The sequence below is a fragment of the Geotrypetes seraphini genome, chromosome 17 (assembly GCF_902459505.1).
Source record: "Geotrypetes seraphini chromosome 17, aGeoSer1.1, whole genome shotgun sequence".
Lineage (NCBI taxonomy): Eukaryota > Metazoa > Chordata > Amphibia > Gymnophiona > Dermophiidae > Geotrypetes > Geotrypetes seraphini.
This window is the reverse complement of record NC_047100.1, coordinates 42,274,772-42,286,986: the sequence shown is the minus strand read 5'-3', so window position 1 is coordinate 42,286,986 and position 12,215 is coordinate 42,274,772. Positions and strand designations below refer to the sequence as shown.

The window sequence follows — 12,215 nt, the reverse complement described above, 5'->3', positions numbered from 1 at the left end:
CGAGGCAGATCCTCCTTCTTCCCTGTGCCGGGCTGGACTGGGCTTTGAGCGTTTGCGCAAATGCTCAAAGCCTTCTGGTCTCGCTCTCTCCGAGATTCTCAGATTCAGAATCTCGGAGAGAGCGAGACCAGAAGGCTTTGAGCATGCGCAAATGCTCAAAGCCCAGTCCAGCCCGGCACAGGGAAGAAGGAGGATCTGCCTCGCACCGCCCAGCCCAGCCCAGCCCAACGAGGGAGGATCTTCGGGCAATGGCACTGGCACGTCCTGTGCATTGGTGCTGGTGCCGGTGCCCAATCGGGTAAGAGATGTCTTTGCGGTGCTGGGGGGGATGTAGGATCGCTGGGGAGGGGGGGTGACACAAGCGGGGGGAAGGATGCCGGTTCGCAGGGGGGATGCCGGATCGGAATGAAAAAAAAAATTTGTACATCGCGCTCACACATATAACGCGCATGGTTATGCACGGTTTGTAAAATTGTGTATAAGCGCGCATTATATGCGTGAAAATACGGTAATTACCACTTTATATCCCTTGAAAGTCTCGTTTCCTAAGTTTAAAAAAAATCCATGAAGATACTGGCATAGCCAGACTCCCACTTTTGGGTGGGTCTGGGCCCAAAGTGGTTGTACACAAAAAACCTTGCCCCAGTCTGGCATCTCTCCCTCCCCTACGCAAACTGGTCTCTCACCTGCCCCTCCCTCCTCCCATCGCATACCTTTAAAATACCAGTTCGTCCCTGACAGCCTCACAGCTTTCCCTCTCCTATGCTGAAACAGGAAGTTGTGTCAAAGAGAAGGCCGTAGGGCCGGCGATGAAGAACTGCGTTTAAAGGGAACACGGGAGGGAGAGACGCCAGGAGTTTTTAGCTGGCAGGGCATGAAGATCCCTGCCAGCTACGTCGTACATGTGCCACTACTAAGCGGGTGAACTTGTGCTATCCAGGCCCATCTGTGGCTATGCCACTGCATGAAGGCGTGACATTTTAGTTCGCTTTCAAATAAGACCTTAGGGTGGAGAGTTAATGTGATATGCCTGTATTATTATCACTGTTTTGATTTCGTTAGAGTTCTTATAGACTGTTTCTGCGTCCTGACTCCTGTAAATAATTTTGTGGGGTTTTTTTTTAATTTTTAATTTATTCATTTTTGAATTCTTACAACAAGTGAATTAAACATAATATAATCAATTTTCACATATCACTTGTATTTACAAACAAATCATCTTGTAATATAGAATAAATACCCACCTTTTTATCAATATTCTTAATTCCATATGATATACATTTCCCACCCCTCCCCCACATATCTACTACCCATGTGCTAAGATGTCGGATCATTCGAATAATTAGTCAATGGTTCCCAAATTTTTTTGAAATTATGAAGATTCCCTTGTTGTAACGCTAACACCTTTTCCATCTTATATATGTGGCAAACTGAATTCCACCAAAATGTATAATTTAACTTAGTATAATCTTTCCAATTTTGAGTAATTTGTTGCATGGCGACCCCTGTCAATATTAATAACAACTTGTTATTATTTGCAGAAATCGGAAATTGGTACAGCAAATAATTTTGTTATTTTTAGACTCTTGTTCTTTTATTGTTTTGGGAAACTACCGTGATGTCCTTTTGAGTACACGGGCAGCGTGTAATTCAAATGAATATGTCTGTTCTTTCCTCTCCATACCGCAGACCAACGTCACTCGGGCAAACTGCAACAAAATGATCATGATGTTCACCGATGGAGGAGAAGATCGAGTGCAGGACGTCTTTGAGAAGTACAACTGGCCTAACAAGACGGTAAGTCTCGCAACCCTTAAGCGCACGCATAGGTTTCACGCCGTTTAGAAAGCCTTTCATCTTCTCGAGTGCTTGTTGACTTCACTGATAATACACACTTCTCCCTCCGTATTCGCGGGGTATGCGGGCAGAACATTGCCGGGAATACCGAAAAACCACAAATAACTTTTTGCGTGATATTCGCGCATTTTAATTCTTATTCATTTCACAAGCTGTCGTCCTGTCACCACAGCTGTTGCTCAGGATCAGAGGCAGTGGTTCCATGTACAATCTTTCTTCAGCTTGAATCCCTCGTGAAGGCAGTAAAGGAACTGGGGAGGGCTTCAATGGTTGGGAGGGTGTAGATGGGCTGGAGTAAGTCTTAACAGAGATTTCGGCAGTTGGAACCCAAGCACAGTAGAGCTTTAGATTCTTGCCTAGAAATAGCCAAGAAGAAAAAATTAAAAAATTTAAGTTGAATCAGGTTGGGCAGACTGGATGGACCATTCGGATCTTTATCTGCTATGTTACTATGTTAACTGAGAGAGGAGGCGGCAAGACTGAGAAGCTTCCATGAGAATGAGAGGTACATCAATGAAATGCTTCGTGAGGCATCAATTCTTTCCAGCAGTGGGGAAGAAGAGGACATGCTGAGGGAGGACAGCTGGACTCGGTTTAAGGAACCCTTCAGGACTGACACGGTGACCCCACCTGCCCTTGAACTAAAGAACTGATATGCTGCCCTGGAAGTGGAGGAGATGAAAGCATCCCAGGGAGAGGAAGAACCAAAGCTCGAAATCCCCAAAGTTGCTGAATCCATCACCACTTGGAGGCATAAGGTAGAGGTGGTTGGTGATTCCCTTCTGAAGTGTACAGAGGCATCCATCTGCAGAGTAGACATGATGTCCCGGGAGATGTGCTGGCTGCCTGGTGCCAAAATCCTTAGATATTCTGAAGAGCTTGCCGAGACTCAACAAGTCTGACTACTATCCAGTGCTGCTCAGATATGTTGGCACTAATGATACTGATAGGTGCCCCTCTGAACATATCAAAAGTAACTTTGTAGTTGTGGAAGAGAAGATGAAGCTGTCAGGTGCACAGGTGGCATTCTCGTTGATCCTCCTTGTCGAGCGTAAAGGCCAGAGCAGGGAAGCTCACATCCTGGAGATGAATGCATGGCTACATGGATGGTATCGTTTCGGCTTCCTGGGCCATGGGATGATTTTCCAAGGGCTGTTGAGCTGGGAAGATGTGCATCTATCAAAGAAGGGAAGATGTGTCTTTGCCGGCAGGCTGGCTAATCTACTGAAGAGGGCTTTAAACTAGAAGTGATGGGACAGGGTGATCAAAGCCCTCAGGTGAGTATAAGCCCTCGGGTATATGAATCACTAAATACCTCTACAAAGTGGGAAACGGGGGCAATGTCTGTAAAACAATGAATACTAATGCTCGAAGTATGGGAAACAAGGTTCTGGATCTGGAGGCTGTGATGGAAGAGGCTGAGTTGGATTTAGTGGCAATCACAGAGATGTGGTTCATGAAGAACCATGACTGTAATATAGTTATACCGGGCTATAATCTGTTCAGGAAAGACAGAGAAGGAAGAAAATGTATTTATTTATTTACTAGTCTTTAAGCCCGTTACATTAACGGGTGCTAGAGTAGATGTCTGTCTGTCTGGGTATTTTTTTTCTTTGTCTCTCTCTCCTTGCACGCTGCCTGTCTGTCATTTTTTCTGTCTGTGAATCTCCCTGTGTCCTTAGTGCCCTCAGTGCTTCCTTCCTATGTCCTTAGTGCCCCCAGTGCCTCCTTCCTCACCTCACCCCCCCCTCCGATGCCAGCCTGCCTCCCATCCCCCTTCAATTGAACACCCCCCCATGCCAGCCTGCCTGCCTCCCATCCCCCTGAGCAGCATGTTTCCATGGAAACCCCCCACCCCCGATGCCAGCCTGCCTGCCCGCGATTGAAACCCCCCACCCCCCTCCGATGCCAGCCTGTCTGCCTGCCATTGAAAACCCTCATCCCTCCTCCGATGCCAACCTGCCTGCCTGCCTTCCATTGAACCCACTGATGCCAGTCTGCCTGCCTGCCCGCAGCATGTTTCCATGAAACCCCCCACCCCCCTCCGATGCCAGCCTCCCATCCCCCTTCCATTGAAACCCCCCATGCCAGCCTGCCTCCCATCCCCGAGCAGCATGTTTCCATGGAAATCACCCCCCGATGCCATCCTGCCTGCCTGCCTTCCATTAAACCCCCCCACCCCTCCTCCGATGCTAGCCTTCCTGCCTCCCATCCCCCTTCCACTGAACCCCCCCACACCCCACCCATACCTCGATGCCAGTCTGGGCCGCCCTGTCCTGCGGGATCCATGTTTTGCCTCTCTCCCCGCGGGGCTGGGCTTTGCCCAGCTGTTTCTGGACTGACGTCTTTCCTTCCCGATCTTCCTCTCAGGGCGAGAAAAAGAAAGGGAGAAGCCGAGTCAGCGCCCCGTTGCGGCCGGAGCCGGTTCCAATCCTGAAGCGGAACCGGGGTAACCGGGGAGCGGCTAAAACCTAAACCGGAGGCAGGTTCGGTCCGGGGACCGGCACATGCCCCCACCCGGGGCTGAGACCGAATCCCCTCTGGAGCCAGGAAAGGAATGGGGGGGGAGAGAGGAGCAGGGGATCCAATCCGGAGCTGGAGCACATGTGCAATTCGGATTCCCCACCCCCGGCTGAATTTTGAGGAGTCGCTGGCACACGCACCTCCAGCTAGCGCAGGCGCCGTGAGGAGTGACACAGAAGCACACCTCATGCCACCAGGACTCACGATATTTCCAGCGCATGCGCGCTCTAGGGTTTTATTATTATAGATTTATTTATTTTCCTATACTTTTCTCCCAGGGGAACTCAGAATGGTTTACAGGAATTTATTCAGGTACTCAAGTATTTTTCCCTGCCTGTCCCGAAGGGCTCACAGTCTATCTAACGTACCTGGGGTAATGGGGGGATTAAATCACTTACCTATGATCACATTGAGCAGTGTGGGTTTGAACCCACAACCTCAGGATGCTGAGGGTATAGCTTTAACCACTGCACCATGCTCTCCCCAAAAGAAGGGAGAGCGGCGTTGCATCGAAGATCATATTAAAGCCACACAATTGCAGGATCTGCAGGGTAAGGAAGAGGCACTGTGGCTCAAACTTGAAAGAGGAAATAGAAAATGTATTTACATTGGCACGATATACAGTAGAGAATGACACGGGGACAAATTTTTCCCTGTCCCCTCAGGAGCTCAATTCCCCTGTTCCTGAGAGTTTTGTCGCTGTGGATGGATGTCATTGATACACACTTGGCCCCACATGGAAAGATATCTATGGACTCTCTTTCAGCTTATTAGAATGCAAAGAAAGCCTAGCTTAAAAATTAATCAAGACCACTGGTATATGTGGAAGTATTTATTTTAGGTACCTCTACATATATTGTATACTCGACTATAGATTGATCCCTTGCATAAAAATGGTCTAAAATTCCTTGACCTTTGCAAAGATCAACCTTCACCTGGGTCAGCACCTCCCTCTCCCTCCCTTCCACCTCGGTTGGAAAGCTGTTCCCTTCCTCATTCCCACTATCAGCCTAGGAATCCCCACCATGCTCCCTGTGTACTGGTACCTGCAGCAGTGATCTTCAGAGGCTGCTTGCCGCCTTCCCTAAAGCAGCCTCTGAGAATAGCTGCTGTGGCTCTGTGTAAAAAGGGAGTGTGCTGAGTATTCCTGGGCTGGCAGGGGGAAGAAGGGAACAGCTTTCCAGCAGAGAGGGGAGAGAGAAGTGGAGGTATATGAGTACCTTTTTTACCTCAAAATTTCTAGACATATGGTAAGTGTCAACAAGTGTATTTAGGGGCCCTATTTTAGAAAAATATATGTAGACATAGGAGCCAGCTGTGCTGAGCACCCCAATATTGAGTAAACTCCTTCACTGTGTCCATGGAGCAGTAATTTGTATTATCTTTGGCACCCCCAAGCATTTTGAAATTTTGGTAACTGTGAGGCCTAAAAGGTAATTTTTATATTTTGAACTCCAGAAAACTCATTTACTGACTGGCTGAAACTTATGCATGCCTCAGAGCTTTTGCAACAGCTGACAAGGTAGTAGTAGTATTTTTTTTAGATATACATGTTTTCACACTGTAGACCAGGGGTGTGAAAGTCCCTTCTGGAGGGCTGCAATCCAGTCGGGTTTTCAGGATTTCCCCAATGAATATGCGGAGACTTAGAGGAGACATGATAGAAACTTTTAAGATCCTGAAAGGCATAGATAAGGTAGACAGGGACAGATTCTTCAGACTGTGGGGAACAACAAGTTCAAGGAGGCACTCGGAGAAACTGAAAGGGGACAGGTTTAGAACCAATGCCAGGAAGTTATTCTTCATCCCAAGAGTGGTGGACACGTGGAACGCACTCCCGGAGGTTGTGATAGGGCAGAAGACACTACAGGGATTCAAAGAAGGTTTGGATAAATTCCTGAGGATGAGGCAGGGACCTTTTGACAGGTCATGGACCTGATGGGCCGCCACGGGTGCGGGCTGCTGGGCACGATGGACCTCTGGTCTGGCCCAGCGGAGGCAACTTCTTATGTTCTTATCTATTTCCATTCAATGCTTTCATTGTATGCTAATAGATCTCATGCATATTCATTGGGGAAATCCTGAAAACCCGACTGGATTGCGGCCCTCGAGGACCGACTTTGACATCCCTGCTGTAGACTGAGGCCCTTTTACTAAGCTGTGCTAAAAAGTGACCTATGGTATTTGTGGCACGTGCATGTCCCATGTGCTGAGGCCACTTCTAGCGCAGCTGTATAATGGCCACAATTACTTTTTCGCAATTAATGGCCACTCACTAATTTCCCAATTAGCTCATGGCCATTATCATATGAGCCCTTATTGCCACCTATTTTGCATTTATTCAGCGCATGGCATTGCCCACATACTAATTGATTTGTGCAGGACATGACCACTTTCCACCTCTGAACATGCCCCTCCCCCCCTTGCTAAAAAAATTAATTCTGGGGGGGGGTTTTAGCATGAAGGTAACGCGTACTGATCCCAGAACTTCTGTGTCCTGCACTAGTGCCTTTTTAACCTGTGGAAAGCATGCGCTAGTGCTTACCAAGGCTTAGTAAAGGACCTCATACTACTATATACAGCTGCATTATGATGTCATCAAGAATTCTGGGTGTGACCAGATGCATTGTGATGTCACCGAGTGTTCATTCAGCTTCTACTATTGCTGCTTATTTCTATAGCGTTACTAGACATACGTAGCGCTGTACATGAAAATACAGACGAGAGAGTCGCTGCTCAAAAGAGCTTACAGTCTAGTCAAGACAGACAAACTGGACAAGAAGTGAGGGAATTACAGAAGGACACTGGTGCTTAGCAGGTGGGTTGGAGTTTGGAATTGAAAGCATAGACTTTTTTTGGCTCGCACACCACACCCCCTCGGAAGTTCTGCATTCCAGTCATTCTACTTGTAGAAATAGTGGGACTATCTGATCTACTGATCTACTTCTAAAATCACCATGTAAGCATGTAACCCATGTGCATGTAAATACTGCTATTTCCACGTGTAGATGCTTCTACACCATGGGTCTCAAAGTCCCTCCTCGAGGGCCGCAATCCAGTCGGGTTTTCCGGATTTCCCCCATGAATATGCATGAGATCTATGTGCATGCACTGCTTTCAATGCATATTCATTGGGGAAATCCTGAAAACCCAACTGGATTGCGGCCCTCAAGGAGGGACTTTGAGATCCCTGCTCTAGACCAACTCCATTCAATTCATATGGTCTAGATCAGGGGTGTCACAGTCCCTCCTCAAGGACCGCAATCCAGTCGGGTTTTCAGGATTTCCCCAATGAATATGCGTGAGATCTATGTGCATGCACTGCTTTCAATGCATATTCATTGGGGAAATCCGGAAAACCCGACTGGAATAGGGCTCTCGAGGACCGGAGTTCCCTACCCCTGCTCTAGACCAGACATGGGCAACTCCAGTCCTCAAGGGCCAGAATCCAGTCGGGTTTTCAGGATTTCTCCAATGAATATGCATTGAAAGCAGTGCATGCACATAGATCTCATGCATATTCATTGGGGAAATCCTGAAAACCCCTCGAGGAGGGACTTTGAGATCCCTGTTCTAAACCGACATCCATAATGTTGCAAACCTGCAGTGCTGTTTTTATAAATAGAGCGAAAATGAAAGGTGTGCGGTGGGGGATGGAAAAGGCAATTGGTAGGAACTTAAAAATCCTGTCACATTCCTGCCCAGCTGCCATCACATGGAGAGTGCAGATTAACCATCCTTTTTATAATTGTGCATTTAATGGCAGGCATTAAAATTCAGTTTAAATTTAATCTGTGTTTTTCAGGCAAGAGTTAGCAGTGTTTCTCTTGCATGCTCTCCATCCCAAGAGGCTGGTTCTGAGAGGCTGAATCCTGACCTATTTAACATTTGGACATACACATGCACAGACTTTCATTCTCTGAAAATCCACAGGAAGGGATTGCTGAGATAACATGCTCTAGAGATAAGGCACAATTGGTCTAGAAAAAAAATTAGAGAAAGCTTTCTGGTTGAGTTTCTGTTTCGCTGGAAGATGCCTTGGGAGAGGAGCAGGCGGACAAGACAGCAAAGGCTTTAAATAGCAGTGTTGTCTAGGTTAATGTTTGCCAACTGTTGTGCTGTGCCATCAGGAATGCCCAGCTGTGCCACAGAATGTTGGCACTGGGGAGTGTGGCAGTGCAGGGGTTAGAGCTACAGCCTTGGCACCCTGAGGTTGTGGGTTCAAATTCCCCACTGCTCCTTGTGACCTTGGGCAAGTCACTTAATCCCCTATTGGCCCAGGTACATTAGATAGAGCGGGAGCCCGCCGGGACAGTTAGGGAATAATTCTTGAGTACCTGAATAATTTGTAATCCGCATAGAATTGTAGGATATGCGGAATATAAAATTATTAAATTAAATAAAAAAATAAAATTTTCAGCCTTGCTCTCCTGAGAATCCTCGCTTCTATGCCACCAGAAGAGAGGCCAAGAAGCAAAAATGAAAAAGCCACCTCCTCCCCCCCCCCAATTGCAATGGTGTCATGATTGTTGCAGATGTCTGGGTCTTGCAGGTCTGAAGAAGTGGATCCAACATTTTAGCCATCTTGCTGTGGCTTTCTTTATATATCGTGGGTCCTCAAACCCGATTGGCTGGGCTTTGAGCTGATTTCAGCAGGAATTTGAGGCAGAAAAGTCCTATTGGTCGCAAATTTGAATGTTGGTAGGAAATTCTGTTGGTCACAAGTTGTAAATTTGGAATGGTATCAACCCTCACTGGCAGAGGAAGGACAAAGCCTGTGCCCATGGCATATGTAGAGGCCGCCTGGGGTTCAACACTTGACAGGCAGAAGAAGAAAAGGACTGTGACCGTAGCATAATAATAATAATTTTATTCTTATATACCACCTAAGCCATAATAGTTCGAGGCAGTTTACAACAAGAAATACTGGACTTGCACGGTCTGTGTCTGTATATGGCCATTTGGTGGAGGATGGGCTGGGGAGGGCTTCAATGGCTGGGAGGGTGTAGAGGGGCTGGAGTAGGTTTTAACGGAGATTTCGGCAGTAGGAACCCAAGCACAGGACCGGGTAGAGCTTTGGATTCTTGCCCAGAAATAGCTACAAAGAAAAAATTTAAATGGAATCAGATTGGGCAGACTGGATGAACCATTCGGGTCTTTATCTGCCGTCATCTACTAAGCAGTAGAAAGATACATATCATCCGAAATACAGTATTAAAATAAGAATAAAAATGAGTTAAAAAGTTAAAACAATAAACCTTCAAATTATAAATCGATCAAACAGCTGGGTTTTTACTCATTTTCTAGAAGTAAGGTAAGAAGAAGCATGGGTGACCCACTCCCAGCAGCAGAAGAGCCACAGCTGTAGCCATTTGGGGGTTTCAAAGGGCAGCCCCTTGTGAATGAGAGGCTGTCCCGGTACTCTGGAAGATGGGCACCACAAGTGACATCAACGTCGAGGGGGCAGAGTGATTTCCCCATGTCGGCCCCCAACTCTCTCTGCTCCTCCGATGCTTTTATGGGCCACTTTTTGGAGGCTTCAAACTATCAAATATTTGAGCGACACGCAGGCTAGTTGTGCTAAGAACAGAAGTTTCTACAGAGTATTCCCAGTTTAAATACTGAAAACAAAACCCCGGCCCTGAAGAAAGCTTCTGAAGCGCGTTGGAAGGGGTAAAGAGAAATGATATGATTTAGAAATCTTATAAATCCTATATAAAGCTGTAAAAGAAACAGGGGCCTGTGAAGATGGGAGCCAGAGTGAGGTCCAAAGAGATTCAGATAACTAAATCCTGTAGAATATGATGTTACTTATATATTTATTTATTTAATTTTCTATACAGTTAAACTAAACTAAACCTTGGGTTTATATACCGCACCATCTCCACGAATGCGGAGCTCGGCACGGTTTACAGGAAGAAAGATGAGAGAGGAACTACAGTGGAGAGATTAAAGAGTTAGGGGTAAAGGGGAGCTCAGAACGGTTTACATGAATTTATTCAGGTACTCAAGCATTTTTCACTGTCTATCCCGGTGGGCTCACAATCTATCTAATATACCTGGGGCAATGGGGGGATTAAGTGACTTGCCCAGGGTCACAAGGAGCAGCGTGGGTTCGAACCCACAACCTGAGGTTGTAGCTTTAACCACTGCGCCACACTCTACCTGCATCCATAAGGGCTATTGGGGTGGTAGGCAGGTGCATAGGCAGCGGAACGCTTTTTTGTTTTGGGGGGGCCACAAGCTCTCGCTCTCCTTCCCATTCCAGTGGTCGGCCATCTGTGCCTTCTTTGGGTCATCTCTTCTCCCTCCTCCTCTCCACCACTATTATGTCCAGCAGTTCTCCCTCTTTCTTCCTTTCCCCATATGCATCATCTCGTTCCCTTTCATGCCACACACCTATGTCCAACAATTCTCCATTCCTTTCCCCTCCCCCACCAGCAGCATTTGTTTCTCTCCTTTCCCACTACTCTATCTGTGCAGCATATCTCTTTTCCTCCTTTTCTAACCCCCTCCAGCCTGTGCGTTTGTCCTTCCCAGCCCTCTCCCAGTACATGCAGTATCTGTCTTTCCCAACCCCCTGCCTTCCCAATGCCTTACTCCCTGCACCCAGCCTCTCCCTGCCAGGCTCTGCACCCAGCTCCCTCCCTCCCCGTCAGGCCCTGCACCCAATCCTCTTCCCTCCCCTGTCAGGCTCTTCACCCAGCCCCATTCCTTCCCTCCCTCCCCCGTCAGGCTCTTAACCCAGCCCTCTTCCTTCCTTCCCTCCAAACTCCTGTCAGGCTCTTCACCCACCCCCTTCCTTCCTTCCCTCCCAACCCCTGTCAGGCTCTTCACCCAGCCCCCTTCCTTCCTTCCCTCCCAACCCCTGTCAGGCTCTTCACTCAGCCCCCTTCTTTCTTTCCTCCCAAACCCTGTCAGGCTCTTCACCCAGCCCCCTTCCTTCCCAGGCTCTGCAGTGCACCCTGCCCCATCCTCTTATCTCCTCCCTATTGGTGGCAGCTGATTTCTTCTGCCGCTGAGCGGCAACCAGCAGGAGCGCGCTTTGGCGCTGCCTGCTCGGCACTCAGCAGCTTCTTTGATTGGCTCCTGTGAATTCTCACGATTCTCGAGAATTCATGGGAGCCAATCAAAGAAGCCGCTGAGCAGGGAGCGCCAAAGCACGCTCTTGCTGGTTGCTGCTCAGCAGCAGAAGAAATCGGCTTTCACCGACCGGGTTAGCAGTGGGCAGGAGCGCGGAAAGCTCGCTCCTGCCCGTTGCTCCCCTGGACCACCAGGGATCAAATTTTGGGGGAGGCCACGGCCCCTGTGGCCCCCCGTTCCAGCACCTATGGGCAAGTGGATATAGTAGGTTTGGAGGGAGTTTTGGAGGGCTCAGCATAAATTACAAGGGGTATACGGTGAGATTTATATCCAGCACTCTTTATGTGAAGTTCACAGCAGTGCCCTCTAAGGTGCCCCACTGCTCTGTTGGCATGTCTGTGTGGACTGTCCATTACAATGGTGGCCCCCTCCCACTTCTAAATGGTGCTGATTTGGACGTTTTTAACTTGGTTGGTTTTGTGGTCGAAAATGGCGAATAAAGTTAGAAGTCCTGGCGGGCTACATCCGAGACATCCAAGTAGGTGATTTTTTGGGAAAAAAATTATTTGGTCATCTCATTCGAAAAAGGACGTTTCTCCATCTCTGACTTTGAATATCTTTCGGGAAACATCCAAAGTCAGACTTAGGCGTCCTATCAGAAATGGCCCTCTATGTTACTATATAAACTAAAAGATGTTAATGAAATAGAGCTTCGGGCACCCAGCACTGGGCCTCAGTATGTCTTTAATTTC

The 12,215-nt window shown here is 47.8% G+C and overlaps 1 protein-coding gene across 4 annotated transcripts in view; it reads left to right on the top strand.

Moving 5' to 3' along the window:
- Positions 1-12,215, top strand: part of CACNA2D2 (calcium voltage-gated channel auxiliary subunit alpha2delta 2) — a 1,199,719-nt gene that overhangs the window by 1,037,832 nt on the left and 149,672 nt on the right. For all 4 annotated transcript variants that reach the window (XM_033926190.1, XM_033926189.1, XM_033926191.1 and 1 more), the window contains one exon: positions 1,690-1,797. In XM_033926190.1, coding sequence (XP_033782081.1) covers positions 1,690-1,797 — 108 coding nt within the window. The remainder of the gene's footprint in view (positions 1-1,689; positions 1,798-12,215) is intronic.